Below are 27,334 nucleotides of genomic sequence, written 5' to 3' on the forward strand. Positions count from 1 at the left end.
ATTAGAACATAGAACATAGAACATAGAAGAATACAGCACAGTACAGGCCCTTCGGCCCTCGATGTTGCGCCGATCAAAGCCCACCTAACCTACACTAACCCACTATCCTCCATATACCTATCCAATGCCCGCTTAAATACCCATAAAGAGGGAGAGTCCACTACTGCTACTGGCAGGGCATTCCATGAACTTACGACTCGCTGAGTGAAGAACCTACCCCTAACATCAGTCCTATATCTACCCCCCCTTAATTTAAAGCTATGCCCCCTTGTAATAGCTGACTCCATACATGGAAAAAGGTTCTCACTGTCAACCCTATCTAACCCCCTAATCATCTTGTACACCTCTATCAAGTCACCCCTAAACCTTCTTTTCTCCAATGAAAACAACCCCAAGTGCCTCAGCCTTTCCTCATAGGATCTTCCTACCATACCAGGCAACATCCTGGTAAACTTCCTCTGCACCCGTTCCAGTGCCTCCACATCCTTCCTATAGTATGGCGACCAAAACTGCACACAATATTCCAGATGCGGCCGCACCAGAGTCTTATACAACTGCAGCATGACCTCAGCACTCCGGAACTCAATTCCTCTACCAATAAAAGCCAGTACGCCATATGCCTTCTTCACTGCACTATTTACCTGGGTGGCAACTTTCAGAGATCTGTGTACATGGACACCAAGATCCCTCTGCTCTTCCACACTACCAAGTAGTCTACCATTAGCCCAGTAATCCATCTTTTTATTATTCTTACCAAAGTGAATCACCTCACACTTAGCTACATTGAACTCCATTTGCCACCTTTCTGCCCAGCTCTGCAGCTTCTCTATATCCCGCTGTAACCTGCCATATCCTTCCTCACTGTCTACAACTCCTCTGACTTTTGTATCATCCGCAAACTTGCTCACCCAACCTTCTAACCCTTCCTCCAGGTCATTTATAAAAATGACAAACAGCAATGGTCCCAAAACAGATCCTTGCGGAACACCGCTCGTGACGGCACTCCAAGATGAACCTTTGCCATCAACTACTACCCTCTGTCTTCTTCCAGCCAGCCAATTCCTAATCCAAACCTCCAACTCACCCTCAATGCCATATCTCTGTATTTTCTGCAGTAGCCTACCATGGGGGACCTTATCAAACGCCTTACTAAAATCCATATATACCACATCTACCGCTTTCCCCTCAATTAGGTTCTTGTCTTATGTGTGGAATGTTGAGGTGGGTATCCATCTCACATTTCCCGAAGAACTCTCCTGATTAGTATGTTCCGGGTTCAATGAGAGAGAAGGCATTCCTGGATCTGGAGCTGGAAATGAGGTGGGTCCAAGTGATTAAGTATCTCTGGGAGGTATTTGGTTAAGTGTTAGGTTCAAGTTCCACCTGCTCCAGAGCAGCACTATATCATCTCTGAACAGGTTGATGAGGAAAATGTCTTACAATTGAAAAGGAGGGAGGAAGTACTGGTAAGGCTCACTAAACATAGGGTAGATAAGTCACCTAATCTGATGGCTTGGATTCCAGATTCTAAAGGAAGTTTGGGTGGAGATAGTAGCAGGACTTCCCTTAACCTTTCAATCTTCCCCAAATGATGGATAAGGTTTTGATATCCTTAATCACAGAAAAATACAGAGGTTTGAGGTAACTGTGCTTGCCTAATCTAGTCAACTTTTTGATGTTCTCTGTATGGATTTAAAGAAAACATTGTTCAAATTTTCACCAAAAAAGGCTGATTAGCAACACTAAGGCTGATGGAATAGGAGGACAAATGACAATCAGAATAACATATTGACTTAAGGAAAGAAAGCAGCTAGTCATGGGAGATGGTTAATTTTTCAGTAAGGAGGCAAGTGTACAGTTTTGTTTTAGGAGGAAATGAAGACTGCAAATGCTGGAGATCAGAGCTGAAAATGTGTTGCTGGAAAAGCACAGCAGGTCAGGCAGCATCCAAGGAGCAGGAGAATCGACGTTTCGGGTATGAGCCCTTCTTCAGGAAGTTTTGTTTTGTTTTGTTTCAAAGGTAGAGCTGCTGCTTTTTAAAAATACATTTACAAATAAATGATTTAGATCTTGGAATATGGAACAAAATTTTAAAATTTGCTAATGATTAGCAAACTCAGAGAAATGGTGAACAGTGGGGATGTTGTGAGGCACTGGCAACAGATAATCAATAGGCTAACAGAATGGGCAGATAAAAGACAGGTGGAATTTACTTCAGAGAAATGTGTGAGGGTAAAGACAATGTCAACTTAATGACATAGATCTAAAGAATATGCAAGAACAGAGATACTTTGATATGTTTATCAATCTTTGATGGTGACAGATCATATTAAGGGATTTGCTAGCAAAGCATGTCGGAATCTGTACTTCATAAATATAGGGATTGAATATAACAGTAGGAATGTGTTGATGAACCTTTAAAAACCTGGCTAGGCCCCAACTAAAGCACTATGTTCAATTCTGGTCACCAGACTTCAGGGATTACGTGCATATCCTTGAGACAGTGCAGAAGAGATTTACCAGAATGTTTCCAGGGATGGGAAGTTTTTAGTTACAGGTTTATGTTGGGAAGGTTGGGTGCCAAATCCTTGGAGCAAAAGGTTTTGAGGACCTATTTGATTGATATATTCAAGACTAAAACCGGCTTGGATTTGATGGACTTGCTTGGATTTACTTGGATAATCTGTTCCTGTTAGCTAATGATCCAAGGATCAGGGGAGACAGTTTTAAAGTCTTGGACAACAGATAAAGGGGGCATGTGAGGAAATACTTTACATGGAGCGTGCTAGTAACCTGGACATTAATCACCCAGAAGAATACTGAAGCAAAAACAATGAAAGAGTTCTAAAGAAGTTAGAGGTATATTAATAAGAAATGACTTTGTAGTGCTATGCAGATGGTAGAATAGGAGTTATGGAATAACTCCATGGAAAGCCAGAATAAGCCCGATGGGCCATTTGGCACACCCCCTCCTTCCCTGCTGTAAATGTCTCTGACACAACTACAACAAAGAACTGCAGATGCTGAAGATCTGAAACAAAAACAAAAATTGCAGGAGAAGCTCAGCAGATCTGGCATCATCTTGGAGAGAAAGTAAAGTTAGTGTTTCAGGTCTAGTGACTCAATGACTCTATGTAGAATTTTTATAGCAATTTCTGTTTTTATTTTAGAATTCCAGCATCTGCAGTATTTTTCTTTTCTAACAATACTGCTTGACTAGTGAGAGAGATAACAATCAGCACGGTTGGTCAGTGGTTGGCAGTGCTGCCTCATAGTGCTGGGGCCTGGGTTCGATTCCAGCCTTGGGCAATTGGGTTTGGTTTCTAGACTGAAGGGATTGAATTACAAAAAAAGTGTTCTACATGACAAAAGTGAGTAGCACGATCATTAAAACAGAAGTTAAATTTTAATTTGTTACATCACCTTACAGATAAAACAGGAATATTTTAAGAATCTCGGAAGTTTAAACTTCAGCAATGTAATGAGTTTGTAAATGATTCAATGTATATCTGAATATTCATATTTACTTAGAATTGAGCAATTTAAAGCTTGGTACGCCCAATGAGAGTCTTGAATAATAATCTGAGACCCAATTCAAAATACATCTGAACTTACACAAAATTCGGTGAATGCTAGAAATCTGTTATCTCTTTCCCTGCCTGGCCTACTGAGTATTCCCAGGAATTTTAGTTTTAATTCTACATTAAAATTGAGCTGGGTAAGACAATGTCAATTATCCTGTTCATTCATAGGTTGGAGGCATCACTGACTGAGCCTGTGTTTATTGCCAGCTCCTAATTGCTCTTGAGAAGGTGGTGGTGAGCTGCCTTCTTGAACTACATTTTTGCATTACAGCTACATTACAGGAGGTGAATTCCAAGATTTTCCGGCAGGGACAGTGAAGGAACAGGGATATAATTCAACAATAATCTGCAACTCAGAGGGGAACTTGCAGGTAGTGGTGTTCCTAGGCATCTACAACTTTTGTCCTTCAAGGTGGCAGAGATCACATGTCTGGAAGATACTGGCAAAGGAACCTTGGTGAGTTACTGCAGAGTGTCTGTGTCTTGTGTGTGTCAATAGTGGATAGAAGGAGTGTTGAAAATGTTAGGGTAATAATCAAGAGGGCTACTTTGTCCTGGATGGTGTCAAGTTACTGAGTTGGAATTACTTCCATCCATGCAAATAAAACCGTATTCCAGCACAATCCTGATTTGCACTTTGCAGATGGTGGAGGCATTGGGAAGATAGAGGTTGAGCCATTGCAGAAATCCTTGCCCCTCCCGCCCTCCCCTCCTCCTCCCCCCGCCCCTCCTCCTCCCCCCGCGCCCCCTCCTCCTCCCCCCGCGCCCCCTCCTCCTCCTCCCCCCCCCCTCCTCCTCCCCCTGCCACCCCCTCCTGTTGGAGATGGTTATTGCATGGCAATATTACTTCTGGCTTATCAGGCAGAATACATAGTAATTCTCACAGTCTTGTTGCATTTGGCCATGGACTGTTTTAATATCTAAGGAGATTCAAATGGTATTGAACATTTTGCAATCATCAGTGAACATTCCCACTTCTGCCTTTATGTAGAGGGAAGATCATTGATGAAGCAGCTAATGGTTGAGCCTAGGACACTACATAGAACGTAAAACTTGAACAGTACAGATCCTTTGGCTCAGCATGGCTGTGCTGAATGTTGCCATTCTAAACTAATCCCATCTGACTGCACATGGTCTGTATCCCTCTATTCAAGTGTCTGAAAGCCTCTTAAACATTGCTGTTGTATCTGCTTCTATTACCTCGCCAGCAGTACATTCTAGTTAGCTATCACCCTCCGTGTAAAATACTTGGCTCACACATTCCCTATAAACTTTCTCCTCAACATTTTAACCCATGTCCCCTAGTATTTGATATTTCCACCCTGAGACAAAGAATTCAACTATCCTCCCTATTTATGCCTGTTATAATTTTATATACTTCTATCAGGTTGCCCTTCACCCAGTGACTCTTTTGTGAAAATAATCTAGAGTTGTCCAGCCTCCGCTTATAGCTATTATACTCCAGTCCAGGCATTGTCCTGCTAAACCTCTTTGCACCTTTTCCAAAACCTCCACATCCTACCTATAGTGAAGTGACAGAACTGTACACAATACTCCAAATGTGACCTAACTAAAGTTTTACATTGCTGCAGTATGACTTGCCAACTTTTATAGTCAGTACCCCAAACAAAGGCAAGCACTGTATGCCACCTTTACCACCTGAACCACTTGTGTTGTCATGGTTAGTGAGCTATGTACTTGCACTCCAAGATCTCTCTGTATGTCAATGCTCCCAAGCGTCCTGTTCTTTACTGTATACTTGCCTCTTACATTGGACTTCCCAAAAATGCAATATCTCTCACCTGTCCAGATTAACGTCCATCTGCACTTTTTCGACTGATCTATATCCTGCTGTATTCTTTGGCAACCTTCCTTACTATCTACAACTCCACTAATTTTTCTGTCATTTGCAAACTTATTAATCACGTGACTTACATTTTCATTCAAATCATTTATGTATTGTAAACAGAAGCCCCAGTACTGGTCCTTGCAGAACACCTGGGCAGCACGGTGGTACAGTGGTTAGCACTGCTGCCTCACAGCACCAGAGACTCTGGTTCAATTTCCGCCTCAGGCGACTGACCGTATGGAGTTTGCACGTTCTCCCAGCGTCTGCGTGGGTTTCCTCCGGTTTCCTCCCACAGTCCAAAGATGTGCAGATCAGGTGAATTGGCCATGCTAAATTGCCCCTAGTGTTAGGTAAGGGGTAAATGTAGGGGTATGGGTGGGTTGCGCTTCGGCGGGGCGGTGTGGACTTGTTGGGGCGAAGGGCCTGTTTCCACACTGTAATGTAATCTAACCACTGCTACGGACCTACAGTCAGAAAAGCATCCCCCACAACTATCCTCCGACTTCGATGACCAAGCCAATTTTGTACCAACTCACCACAGATTCCAAATGACTTAAATCTTCTGCACTAGCCTACCAGGAGGGATTTGTCAAATGGTTTAGAAAACTCCATGTAGACAACATCCACTGACTCACCTTCTTCACTTCAAAAATTCAATCAAATGCGAAACAAGACTATCTCATAAAACCATGCTGACTCTCCTACTAAGTCTATTCTTTTTCAAATGTGAGTAAATCCTGTCCCTAAAAATCTCCAATAATTTCTCTCATGCTGATGCTCATCAGCCTATAATTTCCTAGACCATCTCTATTGCCCATCTGAAACAATGTTGACTATTCTCCAGTCTTCTGGCACCTCATATGTGGCTGAAGAGGATACAAAGATCTATGCCAAAGCCCCAGCAATTTCCTCCCTTGCCTTCCTCAGCACCATTGGATAGATCCCATCAGATCCTGGAGACTTATCTCCCTTAAGGTTTTACAAGGCACCCAACACTTTCTCTCCTTAATATCGACATGCCCTAGACTATACATACAGTCCTCCCTAATTTTATCATCATTATCATCATCACCATTCTCCTTGGTGAATACTGATGTGAAATACTCATGAAGGGAACCTCACTCACCTTTTCTGGCTCCACGGGTAAATTCTCTCCTTTGTCCTTGAGTGGGCCTATCCTTCCCTAGCTACGCTCTTGCTTCTATAAAATGCCTTGGGATTTTCCTGAATCCTACTTGCCACAGGACATTTCTCAGTGGTTAGCACTGCCGCCTCACAGCACCAGTGAGCCGGGTTAGTTCCTGCCTCAGGCAACTATTTGTGTGGAGTTTGCACATTCTCCCCATGTCTGTGTGGGTTTCCCAGGTCTGTGTGGGTTTCCTCCCACAGTTCAAAAATGTGCAGGTCAGGTGAATTGGCTATGCTAAATTGCCCCATTGTTAGGTGCATTAGTCAGGGGTAAATACAGGATAGGGGAATGGGTCCGGGTGGGTTACTCTTCGGAGGTTGGTGTGGACTTGTTGGGCTGAAGGGACTGTTTCCATAGTGGAGGGAATCTAATCTAATTTCGTGGCCCCTTTTAACCCTCCCAATTCCTTGTTAAGTTCTTTTCTGCTTTCTTGATATTCCTCAAGGTCCATGTCTGATTTCATTTTCTAACCCTTACAAAGGTAATGATGTCTTTAATGATATTATCGGAAGGCTATTAATCCAGTAATTCAGCTGATGTTCTGGGGAGCCAGATTTGAATCCAACCATGACAGATGGTGGAATTTGAATTCAATTGAGAAAGAAATTTGAAAATAAGAATCCACCGATGACCATGAAAACATTGCAAATTTTGTCAAGGAAAACCCATCTAGCTCACTAAAGTCCCCCAAGGAAGGAAATCTGCCATCTTCACCTGGTCTGACCTATGTGTAACTCCAGAGCGACAAGATGGTTTGACTCTCAACTGCCCTATGAAATGGCCTAACAAGTCACTGAGGTCAAGGGCAGCTAATGACAGGCAATAAAAAATGTTGGCCCGGCCGCAAAACTCTCATGAGTGAATTTTTAAAAAGTTACCTTTTTAATACCTTCTAGACTTTCAATCACTCTTGCCATCCAGGGTTCCTGAGTTTTGCCATCCTCACAGGAACATACTGGTCCTGACCTCAGATTGCCCGGCTCTTATTTACCCCCAAGCAGCCGTTCCCTTTCTAATTTAAAAGTAAGAAATGTGGGTGCTGGAGCTCTGAAATGTAAGCAGTTTCTGGTAAAACCGATGACATCTGTGGACAGAAAAGAGTTAATGTTTTGAGGCTGGTGACTCTTCATCAGAGCTGTCAGCATCTTGGAAAATGTGGTATTTATGCTGAATCTGAAGTTTGGGGAGCCCGAAGGGGAGAGATATGTGGATGGGTGGAGATGGAGCCCAGAAAAAGAGAGATGTGAAACGGATAGGTAAACAAGGAAACTAAGTGTCGCAGGCCCAGACAGAAGATAATAAGAGCTAAGAGTAAGAGAGAATAGGTGAGTTATACTGAAAGGAACCCACATAACATGAGAATTGGTCTAGGAGTGGACAAGAATAAGTGATTGTGCTAAAAGCAACCTATCTCGTAATGGGACCAAGGATGGTTTAAAAAAGGAAGATGGCCTAGTATTACCAAATACTGTTCTCATTAGCCTTCCATCCCAATTTAGCACTTGCACCCTAGGACCAGTTTTATCCTTATCCATAAGTATCTTAAAAACTACAGAATTATGATCGCTGTTCCCAAAATGCTCCCACATTGAAACTTTGATCATCTGGCCAGGCTCATTCCCCAATACAAGGTCTAGAAGAATACAAGAAACCCTCATGGATGCACCTACAAATTCTGACCCATCTCAGCCGCTGGCACTAACATCCCCAGTGAGTATTACCCAGTGAATATTAACACCCTATTGTTAAGTAAAACATAACTGCCGACATATCTGTTCTTCTATCTCCACTGGCTAGTGGAAGGCTGATAGTGAAAGCCCAACATAGTGTCGTGTACATACAGTAAAGCTCCATGCACATTTCTTATTCCTGAATTCAACCCAAACTGCCTCATGGGATGAGCCCTCCATGATGTCCTCTCATTGTCATAGCTGCGATATTCTCCTTAATCAGTAATGCAACTCTTGCAAACACCTGAAACATCTAGACCTTGGAACATTGAGTTGCCAGTTTTGTTCTTCTCTGAACCAAGTTTCTATAATGGCTAAAACATCAAAGTTCCATGCACTAATCCAGGCTTTAAGCGCATCTGCCTTGCCTGTTACACTCTTTGCATTAAAATAACACTTCAGATTGCTAATTCTGCTGTGTACTGCCTGTTCTTCTTATTAAACTTGCTTGACTTAACCTCTACATTCTCCTCAGTGACTCCATATGCTGACTAACTACTCTGGTAACCAAACCTTCCCCATCACCATTGGTTTAAACCATCTTAAAGTTTAGGTGAACTCATCCTATTTGTACAAAGTCCCTCCTGCCCTGGAAGAGATCCCACTGATCCAGTTATCTGAAGCTCTCCCTTCCACACCCACTGCCTCAGCAGTTTTTGTAGAGATGTTCTTCAGCTGAGATAATTGATCTCCAAACAATTACAACCTTCCTTTGCTGGGTATGACTCCAGTTTTGCTATAGCTCCTTGATGACATTTTCTTGTCAAATGCTGTCTTGATGTAAACTGGTAAGTCTTGACTTCCCTCTGGACGCCACTCTTCTGTCCATGTGGACTGAAGCTGTAATGAGGTCAGGAGTTCCTGGCCCTGGCAGAACCCAAACTGAACATCAGAGAGCAGATTATTGCTGAGTAAATGTTGCATGAAAGTAATGTTGATGACCCCTTCCAGACTGGTTTTGTCCTGCTTTTTTCCAGACAGGTCTTAGTGGCAGTGTGGTAGCTATACTGGAACTGCTTAGCTAGGGACATGGCTAGTTCTGGGACATGAATATTCAGTACTATCAGGGCCCATCTTTGCCACGAAGTACCTTCAGCCATTTCTTGCTATCATTGGAATAAACAGAATTGGAAGACTGACATTTGCACTGCTGGGTCCTCAGGAAGAGGCCAAAATAGATCAATTTACTCAGCACTCCAGGCTAAACATGGATGCAAATGCTCCAGTTAATCGACACACGTGCTGGGTTGCCCATTGTTGAGCTTGGTAATATTTGTAGATCCATATCCTCCTGTCAGTTGTTTTGTTGTTCACCACCATTCATGACTTAACATGGCAGGACTGTACAACTTTGCTCTGATCTTTTGGTTATGACACGAAAGTTGGTGGAGTTGTGGACAGCGTGATATAGATAAGTTGCAGAGCTGGGCAGTAAGGTGACAAATGGAATTCAATGTAGCTAAGTGTGAAGTCATTCACTTTGGTAGGAGTAACAAGAAGATGGATTACTGGGCTAATGGTAGACTACTTGGTAGTGTGGAAGAGCAGAGGGATCTTGGTGTCCATGTACACAGATCTTTGAAAGTTGCCACCCAGGTAAATAGTGCTGTGAAGAAGGCATATGGTGTACTGGGCTTTATTGGTAGAGGAATTGAGTTTCGGAGTCCTGAGGTCATGTTGCAGTTGTATAAGACTCTGGTGCGGCCTCATCTGGAGTATTGTGTGCAGTTTTGGTCGCCATACTATAGGAAGGATGTGGAGGCATTGGAACGAGTGCAGAGGAGGTTTACCAGGATGTTGCCTGGCATGGTAGGAAGATCGTATGAGGAAAGGCTGAGGCACTTGGGACTTTTCTCATTGGAGAAAAGAAGGTTTAGGGGAGATTTGATGGAGGTATACAAGATGATTAGGGGTTTAGATAGGGTTGACAGTGAGAACCTTTTTCCGCGTATGGAGTCAGCTGTTACTAGGGGACACAGCTTTAAATTAAGGGGTGGTAGGTATAGGACAGATGTTAGGGGTAGGTTTTTACTCAGCGGGTTGTGAGTTCATGGAATGCCCTGCCAGTAGCAGTGGTGGATGCTCCCTCTTTATGGGCATTTAAGCAGGCATTGGACAAGGTTATTGGGCTAGTGTAGGTTAGGTAGGCGCAACATCGAGGGCCGAAGGGCCTGTACTGCGCTGTATTTTTCTATGTTCTATGAATTGTTTGACTACATCTCATGCTACTTTCACTGTTTGGCACTTTTCTTTGTTGTAGCTTCATCAGATTAACATCTCTGTTTTAAGAAATGCCTAATGCTGCTCCTGTACTCTGCACTGAATCAAAGTTAATTTCCTCATTTGGTGGTGATGGTAATGGTAGAGTGGAGGAAATGCCAGGCCATAAGATTACACATGGTGGTTGAATATAAACTTCTGTTGCAGCTGATGCCAACAGCAACTCACATGCCCAGTTTTTGGGATGGTAGAGCTGTTTGCAATTGATCACTTTTAACACTGTAGCTGTGCCAAACAAAATAAGGAGAGTTAAGCTAAGTGTGAAGATGGGACTTCATTTCTGCAAGGATTATCAAGTGGCCACTCCAACCATTAGGGTCATGAACATACTTATGCTGATAGACAATTTTCCAGACATGACTAAGATATGACAGCATTTTATTAACAGGTTGTTGCTTGACTAGTCTGTGGGACACCTCTCCTAAATTAAGCACATGAACAAGCTGTTAGCAAACCCTATGCAGGGTTAGCAAGACAACTGATGACATTTTATTTGTGGGATGTTGGTATCTTTCAGTAAAGAAACTTGCAAATTATGATCTATTAACACCTACTTTAGTTTAAATAGAGAATGCTGATGGAAACACACCCAAAGTGGTTTGGATAAATTACTAACCAGCATATTATAGGAGACAAATGTTATGGTATTGAGTGCATTGGGTTGCATTAGAATAACCCAAGTGATATCTTAAACTAGTTTGATTGCCAAAAGAGGGTCAGAAGAGAATTTCCTAGATTCTTCCCCTCACAAAGATATTAATCTGCTCTCTTCAGTTCTGGAAAGTGCCATGTAACTTTCTGGGAGAAGTTACAAAAGGAAACAATATTGTGTGAAAAGTTGTTGGATGATTACATCGGTTGATGGCAACAGTTGAGAGATATGGAGAATGCTTCCAGCTAAACAATAAATCTTGTTTTCATCATTCAAAGACCTTCCACAAAACAGAAATAATTTTTTTTGTTGCAACCAGGAAGAGAAGGCTTGAAAAAGGAGTCTCATACATCCAGGAACAATCTGCAAAAAGGAGATCAAGAATTATTTGGAATTTAACAATGTTAATTGTCCTAACTAGCACCTGTTACAGGGGCTATCCAGTAACCTCCTTGGGGCCATCGAGCCTAGTGAATGTATCTACTTGAAAGATTTTGCTCCTCCTCATTTGGAGTTGCCAACACTGATTAAAGCTTCTCTTAGAGGTTTCATCATAAGTCTTGCCTGTCACTCCAGTCAGAACTGAAAAATGTGTTGCTGGAAAAGCGCAGGTCAGGCAGCATCCAAGGAGCAGGAGAATCAACGTTTCTTCAGGAAGGGCTTATGCCAGAAACATCGATTCTCCTGCTCCTTGGATGCTACCTGACCTGCTGCGCTTTTCTAGCAACACATTTTTTAGCTGTGATCTCCAGCATCTGCAGTCCTCACTTTCTCACTCCAGTCAGTCAACTAACATATCCATCCTTTTGACACAGTGCCTTCCTAAACCAATTGGAAAGCAAAAAGATCCATTCATCAATTGGTGGATGGTAAGACTGCTAGCTAAACAGTCTTTCACCCCATTTTTATATCTGATAAAGAAAAATATTCAAGTAACAAAAACCTATTTTATTTTCATTTCCATATGCCTTATGCAACCCTGATGCAAAAAATCAGTGTTCAGAAGACTGATCTTCAACGCCTGGAGATTTTAGACTAACTCTCAGTATGGCAAGACAGAATGAATTCAGTCATATAACTATAGGGAATCTAACCTAATCTAATCAAATCAAAAAAACACTTTTTACAAGTCCACACTCCTTTGAATTCACAAAATGAAAGCTGCATGCCAACACAGGATTCTAAACTTGAAGGTAAATGAGCATTTCTGATACCAAATGTCATTGTTTAATTATCCAGGTTTAGAAAACAATCTACACATTGTTACTAACTGGAATACTGTGCATTGATAGTCCACTAGATAAGTACTGCTCAACACTGACACAATTCAAATGTCCACGAGCAGAGTCAACTTTTCAGCTCTGGCTCCATAGTTCCTCAGACTGAGAGTTGTGTGCCGACACAAGTTTGTTGTTTAGTTAAAAGGGCAAATACTATCAGAATTAAAGGAAAACCAGCAAGGAATCTAGAAGCAACAGAATATTTGGTTCAAATGCAATTTGTGTTCCATCCTTAAAACCAGATAATGGTGAGATTTTCAAAGACATTTCAGTAATTATATACCTGCTGTACTTATGGCACAATTTCAAATTCTATCCCTGACTGGGTAAATCAATGCCAAACTTAACTGCCAGAATAATTGGGAGTAATCATTCTACATCAGAAAAAGAAACTGGCATGTCTCAAAGATGGGCAATGGAAAAGGAAAGTTAGCAAGCAGTACAAAACTAAAAGCATAGACAGAAATATTAGCTTATTGAAACAAAAAGAAGCCACTCACTGGACTATTAACAAACATTTTAATCCACAATAGGAAAAATATTATTTGCTCCCTTGTAGTTGGTCACCTAATTTTACTGAAGGGAAAACATGTAAATACTACACAGGATGAAGTAATTATGTTGCAGCTTGCCTTAAGTGATTAACGTAATAAGGAATAGAGTCCTCCAATTTCCTCCCTCCTCTCCCATAGGTGGCAAATCGTGCTACAGTAAACAGGAACAGTTGTTTCAAACTCTCTAATTAGCTACCCAGAGTGATCATCCTTTAAAATTAGAGTCTGGACCATGACTGTCACCAGACTATTAAATGATGGGGCATGGCACATGACTTGATTCAAGGCACACTTCAAACAAATGTTGATGGGTAGAAATAAGGTGGACAACTCCCTGCCTACAATTTATGACTGCAGACATCAAAAATTAGCAGATTAACATTTTCAAATGGAAACCAACCATGATGTAACACATCTTGCATATAGCATTCATTTGGTTACCATTGTAGAAAAAATGACTCTTAAATTTTGTTCCAACCTCTTTTTTTTTTAAGAAAGGGAGGAAGTTCAAAAGGTAATTCACAAGATTAAACCAAAGGATTGCTAACATCAAAATATGTGAAGTAGCATCTGACAGGATTGCCATCATGGTGCAAATAGTTCAATGCTTAAACTATTCCCTCACTTGCAACCAATAGTGTATTTGAGAGGCATCTCTGGTTGTAGCAGCAGAAAAAAAATGAAATATAATCAAAGCTTAGGCATGTCCCATAAATTAATACACAGATTTCAGTTTAAAACCAGAGTTACAGAAAATCAGCACAAAATTGTTTTTATAGCAATTACAGATATACAGATGTACATAAATATGCTGAGGTATTGTTGCGAAGGAGAAATAAATCGGCAACATATTCAGTCAAGTTCCAAATATGATTAGATTAAATAAACCTCTGAAAACTGTTTTAATACAACAGAACATCAAAAACTGACAATAGACCGTTTCTGAGGTAAGGGAAAATGAGTAATGGTTTTAAAGACAATCAGACTTAATTTCAGTGGTAGTCTTAGTTTGATTACAATCAATTTCATGGAGCCTTTTACTTTGGGGTTTGTCAGTCTTTCATCACCCAACACTTAATTGGGTAAACAGAAAGTATCATCCGACTTGATTGCAAATAAATAACTATTACATGCCAAGATGTATAAATGTATACTAATTACCCAAACAAATTTTTTAAAGGCACTTGCTTGCTTTATTTCTGTATCGTATTCCTTGTATAACAAATTTCTTTTCTCCAATTCCCTTCTGGAAAACACCTAGTTCCAGGTGAAATACAATCAAGTACCTATTTAAATAGGCTTCACTTACACAGGAGCCTCAATTCTAAAACCCCAAAACATCCTGGTTGATATTGTCCAGCAATTAAAAGAACACGATGTACAACCATGTTCAGTGCTCTCACAGATGGCTGCTGACATACAACATGCATTCCCATTTTAAAAAACTGGCTCAAATTTATTCATTGTGCCTGTAGTTCAGCAAAATTAGTTATCCAGTTTTCAAGTTAGTTGATCGCAAGCTAGGAAACAAATTAACCTTGGTACCCTCGGGTTAAAGATGAGAAATAAGCTCAGATCCTTGTTCTTTAATAATCTATGTTGGAAGTATGCACAGACAGACATCTGCCAAGAGCAGGATTGGATTCTCCACAGGTGAGCAAAGCTGCCAACATAATATCAAGGGCCACGCTTAAAGGCAACTTTGACTACGTACTGAAGGACACCTTGGAACCATGTTCAAGCAAGGAGTGAATTCATTCATGCGAGCAGGGCGGTCAGGGAAAATGTATAGAGAAACTCGGCAAAAAAATAATAAATTTGCCCGGTCCATTTAATGCTACAATAACTTTTAATTATACTTGTAAGTAGCTATCAAACTACCTTTAACAAAAGTACATACCAAAATGCTTACTAACCCAAACAGTGAAACTGATCACAAATGCAGTAAATTCAGTTTATGAACATATGTACAGTTTGTTATATTTATAACAGCACATTAACATTCATTTGGGTGTCTGTAAAATGAAGACGTGTGCATCAAAATGTTCCATAAGATCAAACGCACACAAAAAAAAATCATCCTTCTATGGAAGCCAACACTTGAACAAATCCAAGTCATTTCTGTGTTAGTGCAACAACATCCAGTATTTGAAAATGGCATCTTTCGTCAGAGTCTATGTTGACCAGGCATTGCTCATGAAGGTGCCTCTGTTGCTCTGAGTTCCTGACCTTTCTTTCCTTTGCTTTGTGTCTCACAGAGTTTGAGAATTACATTGCGGATTTCTTCTCGTTTCTTTTTAACTTGTTGCTGAGGAAACCATTCCATCAAATTCATAGGCAGTTCAAAACTCGGAATTGGATTCTGTGGAATGACATTGAGCTGATATTAACTCAACAGCGTAACATCCTGGAGGGGGAAACAGTAAATATTTCTGCTGCACAGTGCTTTTATAGCTACTGTCTAGGCAACTTTGGCTCTGCCTCTCAAAAATGTAGAAAAAAGAAGCTGGAGAAGGCCATCCCAACATTCAGCATAATCATGATTAATCGCCCAACTCAGTACCTGTTCCTGCTTTCTCCCAGTACCCTTTAAGCATTGTAGCCCTAATGCCTTTTGAAAACATTGAATGATTTGGCCTCAATCACTTTCCATGACAGAGAATTCCACAATCGTACCACTGTGAAGAAATTTCTCCTCCTCTCAGGATTAAATATCTTGAGTGTGTAACCCCTGCTCCTGGATTCCCCAGACATCGGGGACATGCTTTCCTCATTTACCCCATCAGTCAAGTTAGAAATTTTTTTGGAATTCCACGAAATTCCCTACCTTCTTCAAAACTCCCAGGTGAATATCGTCATAATTGATCCAGTCACTTTTCATACATCAGTTCTGTCATCCCAGGAATCAGTCTGGTCGACCTTTGTTGTACTCCCTCCATAGTCAGAACAACCTTCTTCATGTAAGGAGGCCAATAATGCATACAAAACTCCAGGTGTGCTCTCACAAAGGCCCTATACAATTGCAGCAAGACATCTCTGCTCCTGTACTCAAATCCTCTCACTACAAAGGCCAACAGACTATTTGCCTTCTTCACCATTTGCATGCTTAATTTCAGCAACTGGTGTCCAAGGACACCCAGGACTTGTTACAACTTCCACTTACCCAATCTACTGCAATTCAGATAATCGTTCGCCTTCTTGTTTTTGCGACCAAAGTGGATTACCTCACATATATCCAAATTAGACCTTATCTGCCATTCATTTGGCCACTCACTCAACTTGGATATAATTGCATAGAGGTGACTGGTGGGTCAGATGACTGGTCAGGCCGAAAAAGGCAAAGGATGGCAAAAGATTAGTCAAGCCAAATAAAGCTTGAGAAAAGGCTACCTAGAAATCTAAAACCAGACAGTAAGACTTTCTACATATATCTAAGATGTAAAGATTAAGTAAAGTAACTGCTGGTCCTCTAGAGGGTGAGAGTGGTGAATTAATAGCATATAATGAAATGGTGACTGGGGTAAATAAATATCTTGCTTCTCTCTTCACTCCGAGTGATACAAAAAAAACAGTATTATTTGTAAATCAGGAGGTTGAAGAAAGAGAGAAACTTGGCGAAATTATGATCACAAGGCAAGTAGTACTGAACAAATTAATGGAGTTGTGGGTTGGTGTGTCTTTATGTCCCAACTGACCTCATTCTAGGGCTTTAATGCTTAATGAGGTAGCAGATAGGTCGGTATTAATTTTCCACAAATCATTAGATTCTGGAAAGGTTCTGTTAGACTAGAAATCTGAAAATATAACCCCTCTGTTCAAGAAAGGAGAGAAGGAGAAAAGAAGAAACTATAGACCAGCTAGCTTGACATCTGCCATAGATGTTAGAATAGATGATTAAGGACGTTATGACTAGTTACTTGGGAAAACTCAAGATAATCGGCAAGAGTCATCATGGCTTCGTGAAAGGGAAATCATATTTAATCAACTTACTTGAAGGAGTAACATGTGCTATAGAAATGCTGTACTTGAATTTCCAGAAGGTTTTTGTCAAGGTTCCACGTAAAAAGTTATTGTGCAAAGTAGCAGTTCATGGTACAGGATCTAACATATTACCATGGTGAGATGATTGGCTATTTGGCAGAAATCGAACTGTGTGGAAATTAATCTTTTTCAGACCGGCAGAATGTCATGTGTGGGGCCCTGCAAGAGTCTATGCTGGGCCCTCAACTTTCGACAATTTTATTAACAACTTACATAAGGGAATTGAAGACATGGTAGCCAAATTTGCAAATAACACAAAGATACATAGGAAAGTATGCTTCACTTATATAGAACACTGGTGAGATCACATGTTGAATAGACAATAGACAATACTACGTTTAGTCTGCGCTTCCTTCTTTAAGGAAGGACATAAATGCATTAGATTTGGTTCAGAGGGTGGCTTATTAGATTGATGTCAGGAACAAGGGGTTGGATTTTGACGTATGAATGAACAGGGTTGTTTTCACTGGAGTTTTGAAGAGTGAGGCTTGATTTGATTTTAGTGTCATATGATCCTGAATAGTCCTAAGTAATTGTGTAAAGGACAATCCATAACTCAAGGGGACTTTTAAAAATCAAAGGTCCTCTTTTAGGGAAGTAACAATTTCAAGATTGGCAGAAAGAGAGTTAGGAGTGAGACAAGGAGAAACTTGTTTACTCACAACATTATTAGGATTTGGATTGTGCTGCTTGACAGTGGAGGAGATGGATTCCACCCAGTTTCAAAAAAGACATGGAAATATATTTGAAATGTAATGAATTTTGAGGGCTATGGAGATAGAACTGGAGAATGGGATGAGCTGGATAACTCTTTCAGGAACCGGAACAGACATCGTGGGTCAAATAGAATTGTAGAATTTTGAAGGAGGCTATGACAGATGGTTTTCCATCAGAGAGAACTGTGAAATTTTGAATATTTTTAAGGTGGAGGTCGATAAATTCTTGTTAGGCAAGGGAATCAAAGGTTATTGAAGATACATGGGAACGTAAACTTTCGAGCACAAAAGGTGCTTAGAACACATCAGCCATGACCTAATTGAAAATGGCAGAGCAGACTTGAAGGCCTTAATAGTATATTTCTGCTCCGAATTCATATGCTGCGTCAGTTAGACCATATGCTAAGTCAGTATTCTCACATGAATAAGAACAAGAAGATTGCACTCATGATTGAATACTCATCCCCCAAGCTGGTTGCTGGCACCTCACATTCCTATCAAAGCAATAGAATAGGATAGAATCGAATCCCTACAGATGAAACTGATTGGTCACTATGACCGATACATGTACATGCAAAGCCTTTCTTCTTTTACAAAGATTCCCCTCCTGTTCTAACCCACAATAAAAGTTGATACTTACCTCAAAAAAACTTTCGACGTATTGTAAGATGTATATACCGCAATCACTGAAGTTGTCTTGCTGAGGAACACGAGGGTTGGAGCCCTTTATCACATCTTTGGTGAAAGCCTTTTTGCTTCCTTTTCTCATTTCCCACTCTACTTCAAGGTATCTGTTTCAAATGTCAACAAAAGAAAGTTAAGTGGGAATAATCCTTATTAAAATTTTTGAAAAAAACGACGTTTTACAGAAATGCCCTTACTCTCGCAGGATCTTAACCACATTTGTACGACTTGGTCCACGTAAAGAATCCATGATGAGAATGCAAGGCCTGTAAAAAAAAAATAAAATGTGAAAATCCATATCATTGTTATGGTGTAAAGTGAGTTGAGAGTCTGGCAAAAACTTAATATCCTCTGATAAATATGCAAGAATTTCTAGAATATATTTGAATATATATATATTTCCTGATTATGATGTGGTAGGCATCACAGAGAAGTGGTTGCAGGGGGTTCAGGACTGGCAGTTAAACATTCAAGGATTTACAACTTAACGAAAAGACAGGGAGATGGACAGAGGGGGCAGTGTTGCCTCAGTAGTTAAGAATGAAATTAAATCTGTGGCACTGAATGACATGGGGTCAGATGATATGGAGTCTGTGTGGATGGAGTTGAGGAAACACAAAGGCAAAAAAAAACAATAAAGGGTGTTATGTACAGACCTCCCAGCCATGGTCAGGACCAGGTAAGCAAGATGTACCAAGAAATAGATACAGCATGTCAGAAAGACTTCAGTCTACAATTTGAAAGAGAGAAGGCAAAATTGGATGTAATGGTGATCACGGGGGACTTCAATATGCAGGTGGACTGGGTGAATAATGTTGCCAGTGGATCCAAAGAAAGGGAATTCATAGAATGCTTACAGGATGGCCTTTTGGAACAGCTTGTGATGGACCCCACAAGGGAGGAGGCTATTCTGGACTTGGTTCTATGTAATGAACCAGACTTTATAAAAGATCTTAAGTGTTCCCTTACTTTAGGAGGCAGCAATCATAATATGGTAGACTTCAGTCTGCAGTTTGAAAGAGAGAAGACAAAATTGGATGTAATGGTGCTATAGTTAAACAAAGGTAATTACATGTGCATGCGAGAGGAACTGACGAAAATCAACTGGAAGACAGTACAGCAACAATGGCAGAATCTCAAAGAAAAGAAAGATTACCCAGGGATGGATTAGACAGCCATGGCTGACAAAGAAAATCAGGAAATGTATCAAAGAAAAATAGAGAGCCTATAAAGTGGCCAGGAGCACTGGAAAATCAGAAGATTGGGAAGACTACAAAAACAAACAGAGGAGAACAAAGAAAGAAATAAGGAAGGAGAGGATCAAATATGAAGGTAAGCTAGCCAGTAATATTAGAAATGATAGTAAAAGTTTCTTTCAAGAAACAAACGAGAGGCAAAAGTAGAAATTGGGCCGCTCCAAATTGATGCTGGAAGGTTAGTGCTGGGAGATAAGGAAATAGCAGAAGAACTTAATAAGTACTTTGTGTGTGTCTTTACAGTGGAAAACAGGAGTAATAGCCCAACAATTCAGGAGAGTCAGGGGGCAGAGATGAGTATGGTAGCCATTACAAAAGACAATTGCTAGAAAAGCTAAAAGATAAATTGATAAATCACCTGGCTCCAACGGGCTACATCCTAGGAGTTCTAAGAGAGGTTCTAAGAAGAAATAACAGAGGCAGTGACTGTGATCTTTCAAAAATCACTGGAGTCAGGGAAAGTCCCAGATGATTGGAAAATCGCTGTTGTAACCCCCTTGTTCAAGAAAGGATCAAGACAAAAGATGGAAAATTATATGCCGATTAGCCTAACCTCGCTTGCAGGTAAAATTCTAGAGTCCATCGTTAAGGATGAAATTTCTAAATTCTTGGAAGTGCAAGGTCAGATTAGAACAAGTCAGCATGGATTTAATAAGGTGAGGTCCTTTCTGACAAACCTGTTAGAATTCTTTGAAGAGGCAACAAGTAGCTTAGACCGGGAGGCTGCTGAGTAAGGTGAGGGCCCGTAGTGTTCGAGGTGAGCTACTGGCATGGATTGGGCTTTGGCTGTCTGACAGAAGGCAGAGATTTGGGATAAAAGGTTCTTTTTCGGAATGGTAGCTGGTGACAAGTGGTATCCCGCAGGGTTCAGTGTTGGGGCCGCAGCTGTTCACTTTATTAATAATCTGGATGAAGGGACTGGGGCATTCTGGCAAAGTTCGCCGATGATACAAAGTTAGGCAGATAGGCAGGTAGTAATGAGGTGGTGGGGATGCTGCAAAAAGATTTAGACAGTTTAGGAGAGTGGTCCAGGAAATGGCTGATGAAATTCAATGTGAGCAAATGTGAGGTCTTGCACATTGGAAAAAAGAATTCAGGTAAGGACTATTTTTTAAACGGTGAGAAAATTCAAAGCCAAAGTACAAAAGGGAGTGCTAGTCCAGGATCGTCTAAAGGTTGATTGGCAGGTTGAGTTAGTGATTAAGAAAGCAAATTTAATGTTGTCATTTATCTCGAGGGTTAGAATGTAAAAGCAGGGATGTGATTTTATAACGCTCTAGTTAGGCCCCATTTAGAATGCTGTGTCCAATTTTGCACCCCACACTTCAAGAAGGACATACTGGCACTGGAGCGTATCCAGCGGAGATTCACACGGATGATCCCTAACATATGATGATTGGCTGAGGATCCTGGGATTGTATTCTTTAGAGTTTAGAAGGTTGAGGGGAGATCTAATAAAAACTTACAAGGTAATGCATGGCTTAGAAAAGGTGGACGCTGGAAAGTTGCTTCCATTAGGCAGGGAGACCAGGACATGTGGGCATAGCCTTAAAATTAGAGGGGGTCAAATTAGAACGGAAATGAGGAGACGTTTCTTCAGCCAGAGTGTGGTGGGCCTATGGGATTCATTGCCACAGAGCGCAGTGGAGGCCGGGACAGTGGGTGTCTTCAAGGCAGAGATTGATAAATTCTTGATCTCACTAGGAATTAAGGGCTATGGGGAAGAGTGCGGGTAAGTGGAATTGAAACGCCCAACAGCCATGATTAAATGGCAGAGTGAACTCGATGGGCTGAATGGCCTTGCTTCCAGTCCTATGGTTTATGGTCTTATATTTGCAATGTCACATTCTGGATTGTTTGACGACTGGTTACACAACTTACAAATGTACAATCAAGGAACAAGAGTAGGCCACTTGGCCCTTTGAGCCGGCTCTGCCTTTCAATAAGATCATGGCTGACTCAATTTAAACTTCAACTCTACATTCCTGCATATTCTCAACAAGATTTCAGTTCCCAGATAATCTGAAGTAGATCTGCCTCTGCGTTAAAAAAAAACTAAATGATTCTGCACCCACTGCCTTTTGAGGAAGAAAACTCCAAAGACACTCAATCTTCATTGATAAAAATGTTTCCTCATCTCTGCCTTAAATGGACACTCATTTTTAAACTATAAACCCCTAGTTTTATATTGTCCCAGAAGAGGAACTATTGTTTCGACATCCATCTGGTCAAGTCCCCTCAGGATCTGTGTTTCAATTAAGTCACCTCTGACTCTTCAGAACTCCGGAGAATACAGGCCTAACCGATCTAGCCTTTTCTCATAAGGTAATCCAATCATTCCAACCTTCTCTGAACTGCTTCCAATGCATTAACATCCTTCCCCAAGTATGATGACCAGCATACTACACAATATTCCAGATGCTGTCTCATCAATGCCTTGATTAGTTGACATGATTTGGAGATGCCAGTGTTGGACTGGGGTGTACGAAGTTAAAAATCACAACACCAGGTTATAGTCCAACAGGTTTAATTGGAAGCACACTAGCTTTCGGAGCGACGCTCCTTCATCAGGTGGTAGTGGAGGGCTCAATCCTAACACTAAATGTTTGCTATAAATTCTCAGTTACATCACACTGTAAATTTTTGCTATAAATTCTATGTGTTAGAATTGAGCCCTCCACTACCACCTGATGAAGGAGTGTCACCCCGAAAGCTAGTGTGCTTCCAATTAAACCTGTTGGACTATAACCTGGTGTTGTGCGATTTTTAACTTTGATTAGTTGAAGTAGCATCTCCCAACTCTAGCATTCAATTGCCCTTGCAATAGAACATAACATTCTATTAGCTTTCCTGATTACTTGCTGTACCTGCAAATTAGCATTTTACAATTTATGTGCTAGGACATCCAGATCACACTGCAACTCTGAGCTGTGACATCTCACCAATTTAGATAATATGCCAAATGAACAATTCTAAACTTTCCCACATCACACTCCAGTTGCCATATCTTTTCCCACTCCCAGCTTATCTATATCTACTTGTAGACTTCTTACATCCACTCCATAACTCAGTTTCCTACCTATCTTTTCTTCAATTAGCAAATCTAGCTACTATACCACCAGTCCCTTCATCCAATTATCGCAAGTTATGAATTAAGACACCATCATCCACCACTGTGGCACATCACCTATGACATCCTGCCAGCACGAAAAAGATCCAGTTATTCTTACTCTCTGCTTCCTGTTGGCCAGCCAATCTTCTATTCATGCTCATACATTACCATCTACACCATTACCTTTTATTTCCTGCATTAGTCTTTGAATATCAAATGCTTTCAGGAAATCTAAGTAAAATACAAAGAAAAAGAATCTTCCCCAAATCTAAATTTAAAAAAGACATGAGGGGCATTTTTTTTAAACATGGTTTGCGTGTGGAATGAACTTCCAGAAGTGGTGGGGAATGTGGGCACAGTTATAATATTTAAAAGACATTTGGATAAGTACATGGATATAAAATGTTTGGAGGGAATGGGCTAAGTGCAGGCAAGTGGGACTAGTTTACTTTGTGATTATGGTAGATAAGGACTGGTTGGACTGAAGGGTCTGTTTCTGTGCTGTATCATATTATAATAAGTTTTGGAAAATTACCAATGCATCAACTCACTCACTAGCTAATTCTTTTAAGGCCCTCGGATGAAATCCATCAGAATGTGGGGACTTGTCAACTCACAGTTCCAACAATTTACTCAGTACTACTTCCCTGGCGATTGTAATTTTCTTGAGAACCCCTGCCTTCCCATTCCCTCCCCTCAAACCCCAGTTTCAATTCCTGATTTACAGCTGTTCGAGATGTTACTTGTATCCTTTACTGAAGGCAGCCACAATATTTCTGTTGAATTTAAATGCCATTAATTTATCCACTATTATTAATTCCCTAGACTCATTTCCAAAAGGATCACTTACTTTATTAACACGTTTTTCAAAAAGTCCAAAAATACTTTTCCCATTTGTTTTTGTATTTTTGGCTAACTTTCTCTCACTTTTATTTTTCCCATTAAATGTTTGCCGGTACACCTCCCTTAACTCAAATTACCAGTGCACTTTGACTGGCTCTGCTTTCATGTACTCATGACTGCCCTTGTTTAAGTTCAAAAAAATAGTTATAAACCCACACTTCTCTCCCTTCAACTGGTGCTACCCATGGGTGCTTTCACTAGGTGGTCAGTAACTAATACTATCACATCGTTCGAAACCAGGTCAAGTATAGCAACCTGCTGTCTGGTTGCTTCACATCAGATACAATGGTTTATCTTTCATCAACCAAACATCTAATTACCCTTCTTGGTACAATGCAGAGGAAACGTAATTATCCAAATATCGATTATCCAGCAAGATCACAAAGTCCTGATGCTCGGCTAAACTGTTATCCGGCATTCAATTATCCAGAACTCGATTAACCAACTGAAATACGTCCTGCCAGTGTCCTTTGAATAATTGAGGGTTCCTCTGCACTCACTCTTGCCATGCTATAAATTTAACACTCCCAAATGAATTTTCCACATGAAACAGAGTTTTTCCAATTATACATATTGCATTCAGTATTCAAATGTACATCCTCCTTTATATTGGAGACTGAAGATAAGAATTGAACTTTGAACAACTGTTTTAAAGGAGACAAGAACAAAGATAAATATTGTCTGCTGGAAATTGCTCTGGAAAGATCATGCAACTCAATTTCTGATCCAAGGACAATATGGACGAAACAGCACAGATCTGTTGCTATGTTTAGGGTTGGCAGCTAGTGGATGTTGAATTTGTCAGTCGAAAGAGAACAAGCTCTCACTGGGCTTTGAGAGGAGGCAGTGTGATTTTTGGAAACGTCTGCAGACAGTGCTGCTTGGTTTTGTTCTCTCTCTAGATTCTCTCAGTTTTCAAATTGTTGAAGGTTCTGAGAAAAGAATTCCAGTCTGTAATAAATAAGTATATATTTCTAGAAATCTGAAACCATTTGCATTCACAGTGACTCTGGAATTCAAGATAGATATACAGTTCTACTTGCGTGTCAACAACCATTGTTCACTGATTTCAAGGCGGCTTGATATTAATCATTTGAAACTGTTTGTTGAACTGACAAACTTCAATTCCTTTATTTTCTTTTTTTTAAATATCCTTTAACCCCATCTTGTGAGAAAGTGTAAGTTATGATCAAAGAAGATTGGGCTTTTGGTCTTAAAGACATTAGATAACTTTGTTGTTTTCTGTGTTCTGCTAAAGTTAAAATTAGCAATTCACTATGAATAATACTCGTTTTAGTTGTAAACTTGATGCCCAAAATCAGTTATTCATAAAGTGTGGTTAGGAATAATTGAACAGTTTGGAGGGTCATTGAAGGTGTTGGTTTCACAGCACAGTGAAATTAATGATAAAGAGGCAGACTGATTTGGCTTGCTATTCCTGAGGACACATGCAGTTGGGTGAACACTTTGCTGAACACATCTGCTCTGGCAGCAAACAAATCACCCTAGCTTACTCAGGGATGTTCATAAACTCCTGTGCTGGTCACAATCAAGATTAATGCAAACTGCAAGGTTAGTAGCTATTCTTTCCCCTGAGCTCTTTGAAAGGTGCTGAAATAATTATGGATTTTCTCAATTTCAGAAGACAGCAAACTCTCATTGCTAGCCAAACTTAGAACCTGCTGACATTCAAGCTGTCAGATGTCAGCTGATTGAAGGGAGTACAAGATTGAAATAAAAACCAGAAATTGCTGGAAAATCTCAATAGGTCTGACAGCATCTGAGGAGAGAAATCAGAAATAATGTTTTGGATCCAGTTTCAGGTGATGGTAGCTAGGATAAAGTTGGTTTTTTTTGCAGAAGATAGGGTATGGGAGGGGGAAAAGGAGTAAATGATATGACAAAGGAGTGGATAACAGTCAGCCTAGGAGAATGAATGGTTGTTAATAGGGATTACTAGTGGCTGACACCGGGTAGTTTGTAATAGCAGACCATGTGATAACAAGGCCTGGTGTGTGGGAATTGAGGTAAGGACATGCGAGAAGGTGCCTCAAACCCTAAAATTGTTGAACTTGGTATTGAGTCCAGAAGGCTGCAGAGTTCCCAAGCGGAAAGTGACGTGCTGTTCTTCCAGCTTCGCTGGAGCACTGCAGCAAGCCAGAGACAAAGATATTGGCCAGACAACAAGGTGCTATGTTGAAATGGCAGGCAACTGGAAACTCAAGGTATTTTCTATGGACAGAACATAGCTGTTCTGCAAAATGGTCCACCCAGCCTATGCTTTGTTTCCTCAGTGTACTGGAGACCACATTGTGAGCACTGAATGCAGTAGACCAGATTGAGTGAATGGCATGTAAAGCACTGCTTCACCTGGAAGGTATGTTTGGGCCCTTGCATATGAAGGAGGAAGTAAGTAAATGGGCAATTGCCACACCTTCTGCAGTTGCATGGGAGGATGCCGTGGTGTGGGGTGTGAGGGGGGGGTCTGTGTGTTGGGAGTGAAGGAGGAATGGATCACACTGTCCCAGAGAGAATGATCCTTGTGGGAGGCTGACAAGGGAGAGGAAAGGAATGTATGGCTGATGATGGCGTCCTGCTGGAGGTGGTGGAAATGGCGGCTAATAATCTTCTGGATGTGGATGTTGGTGGTATGGTAGGTGAGGACAAGGGGGAATCTATCCCTGTTATGGGAGGAAAGAGAGGGGGTGAAGGCTGAAGTGCAGCAAATGGGTTGGACTGGGCTAGGAGCCCTGTCAATTATGATGCTGTGGAATCCTTGCTTGAGGAAGATGGTGGACATGTTGGAGGCTCCCTTGTTGATTTTATTTCATCAGTACAGGTGTGACAGAAATGGAGGAACTGAGAGAATGGAATAGAATCTTTCCAAGAAGTAGAGTATAAGAATATATAGTCATGGTAACTGTGGCAGTCAGTTGGTTTATTGTGGATATTGGTGGCCAGCCTATCCTTAGAAATTGAAACAGAACGTTTACTTATCTATTGTCTCGTGGGGTTGGATGTCCACCGCATGTTGTAATTTTATGTTTTCAACTCCAGATTTCTAGTACTTTTCCTGAAATTCCTTGCACAATTTCCCCCCCCTTTAACATCTGCTCAATCACATGTAAATTTATCTCTGATCACTTTCTTGAATTGCTCTCCACCCAGCTCTTCACTCTTCATTTTCTTCTAAATTCATTTACAACTTTAATGTCAAAATTCAAACTGTCTAGGCTGTGGCTTTTACTCATGACATTCCTGCGGTTACTTATCTATTTATCCACACCTTTATCTTTGATGTCTACTCCCACTGTTCTTTCAAACACTGGTTGTTCAATTAGTACAGATCTCATCCTCACTTCCATTCGAATTCAATAAAAGAAATTTAGAATTCAATCTAGTGATGACCATGAATCCAATACTGATTGTCGGAAAAACCCATCTGGTTTTCTAATGTCCTTTAGGGAAGGAATCCTTATTTGATCTGACCTACACCTGACTTCA

General features: G+C 40.7%; 1 protein-coding gene across 11 annotated transcripts in view; it reads right to left on the reverse strand.

The window, feature by feature from the left end:
* Positions 1-13,069: 13,069 nt before the first annotated feature.
* Positions 13,070-27,334, reverse strand: part of senp6a (SUMO specific peptidase 6a) — a 160,230-nt gene continuing 145,965 nt past the window's right edge. For all 11 annotated transcript variants that reach the window (XM_072581154.1, XM_072581152.1, XM_072581156.1 and 8 more), the window contains 3 exons: positions 18,757-18,825; positions 18,516-18,666; positions 13,070-15,480 (listed from right to left, as the gene is read on the reverse strand). In XM_072581154.1, the coding sequence (XP_072437255.1) occupies positions 15,313-15,480; positions 18,516-18,666; positions 18,757-18,825 (388 nt within the window). In that variant the 3' untranslated portion in view covers positions 13,070-15,312. The remainder of the gene's footprint in view (positions 15,481-18,515; positions 18,667-18,756; positions 18,826-27,334) is intronic.

This window comes from Chiloscyllium punctatum, chromosome 11 (assembly GCF_047496795.1).
Source record: "Chiloscyllium punctatum isolate Juve2018m chromosome 11, sChiPun1.3, whole genome shotgun sequence".
Classification (NCBI taxonomy): Eukaryota; Metazoa; Chordata; class Chondrichthyes; order Orectolobiformes; family Hemiscylliidae; genus Chiloscyllium; species Chiloscyllium punctatum.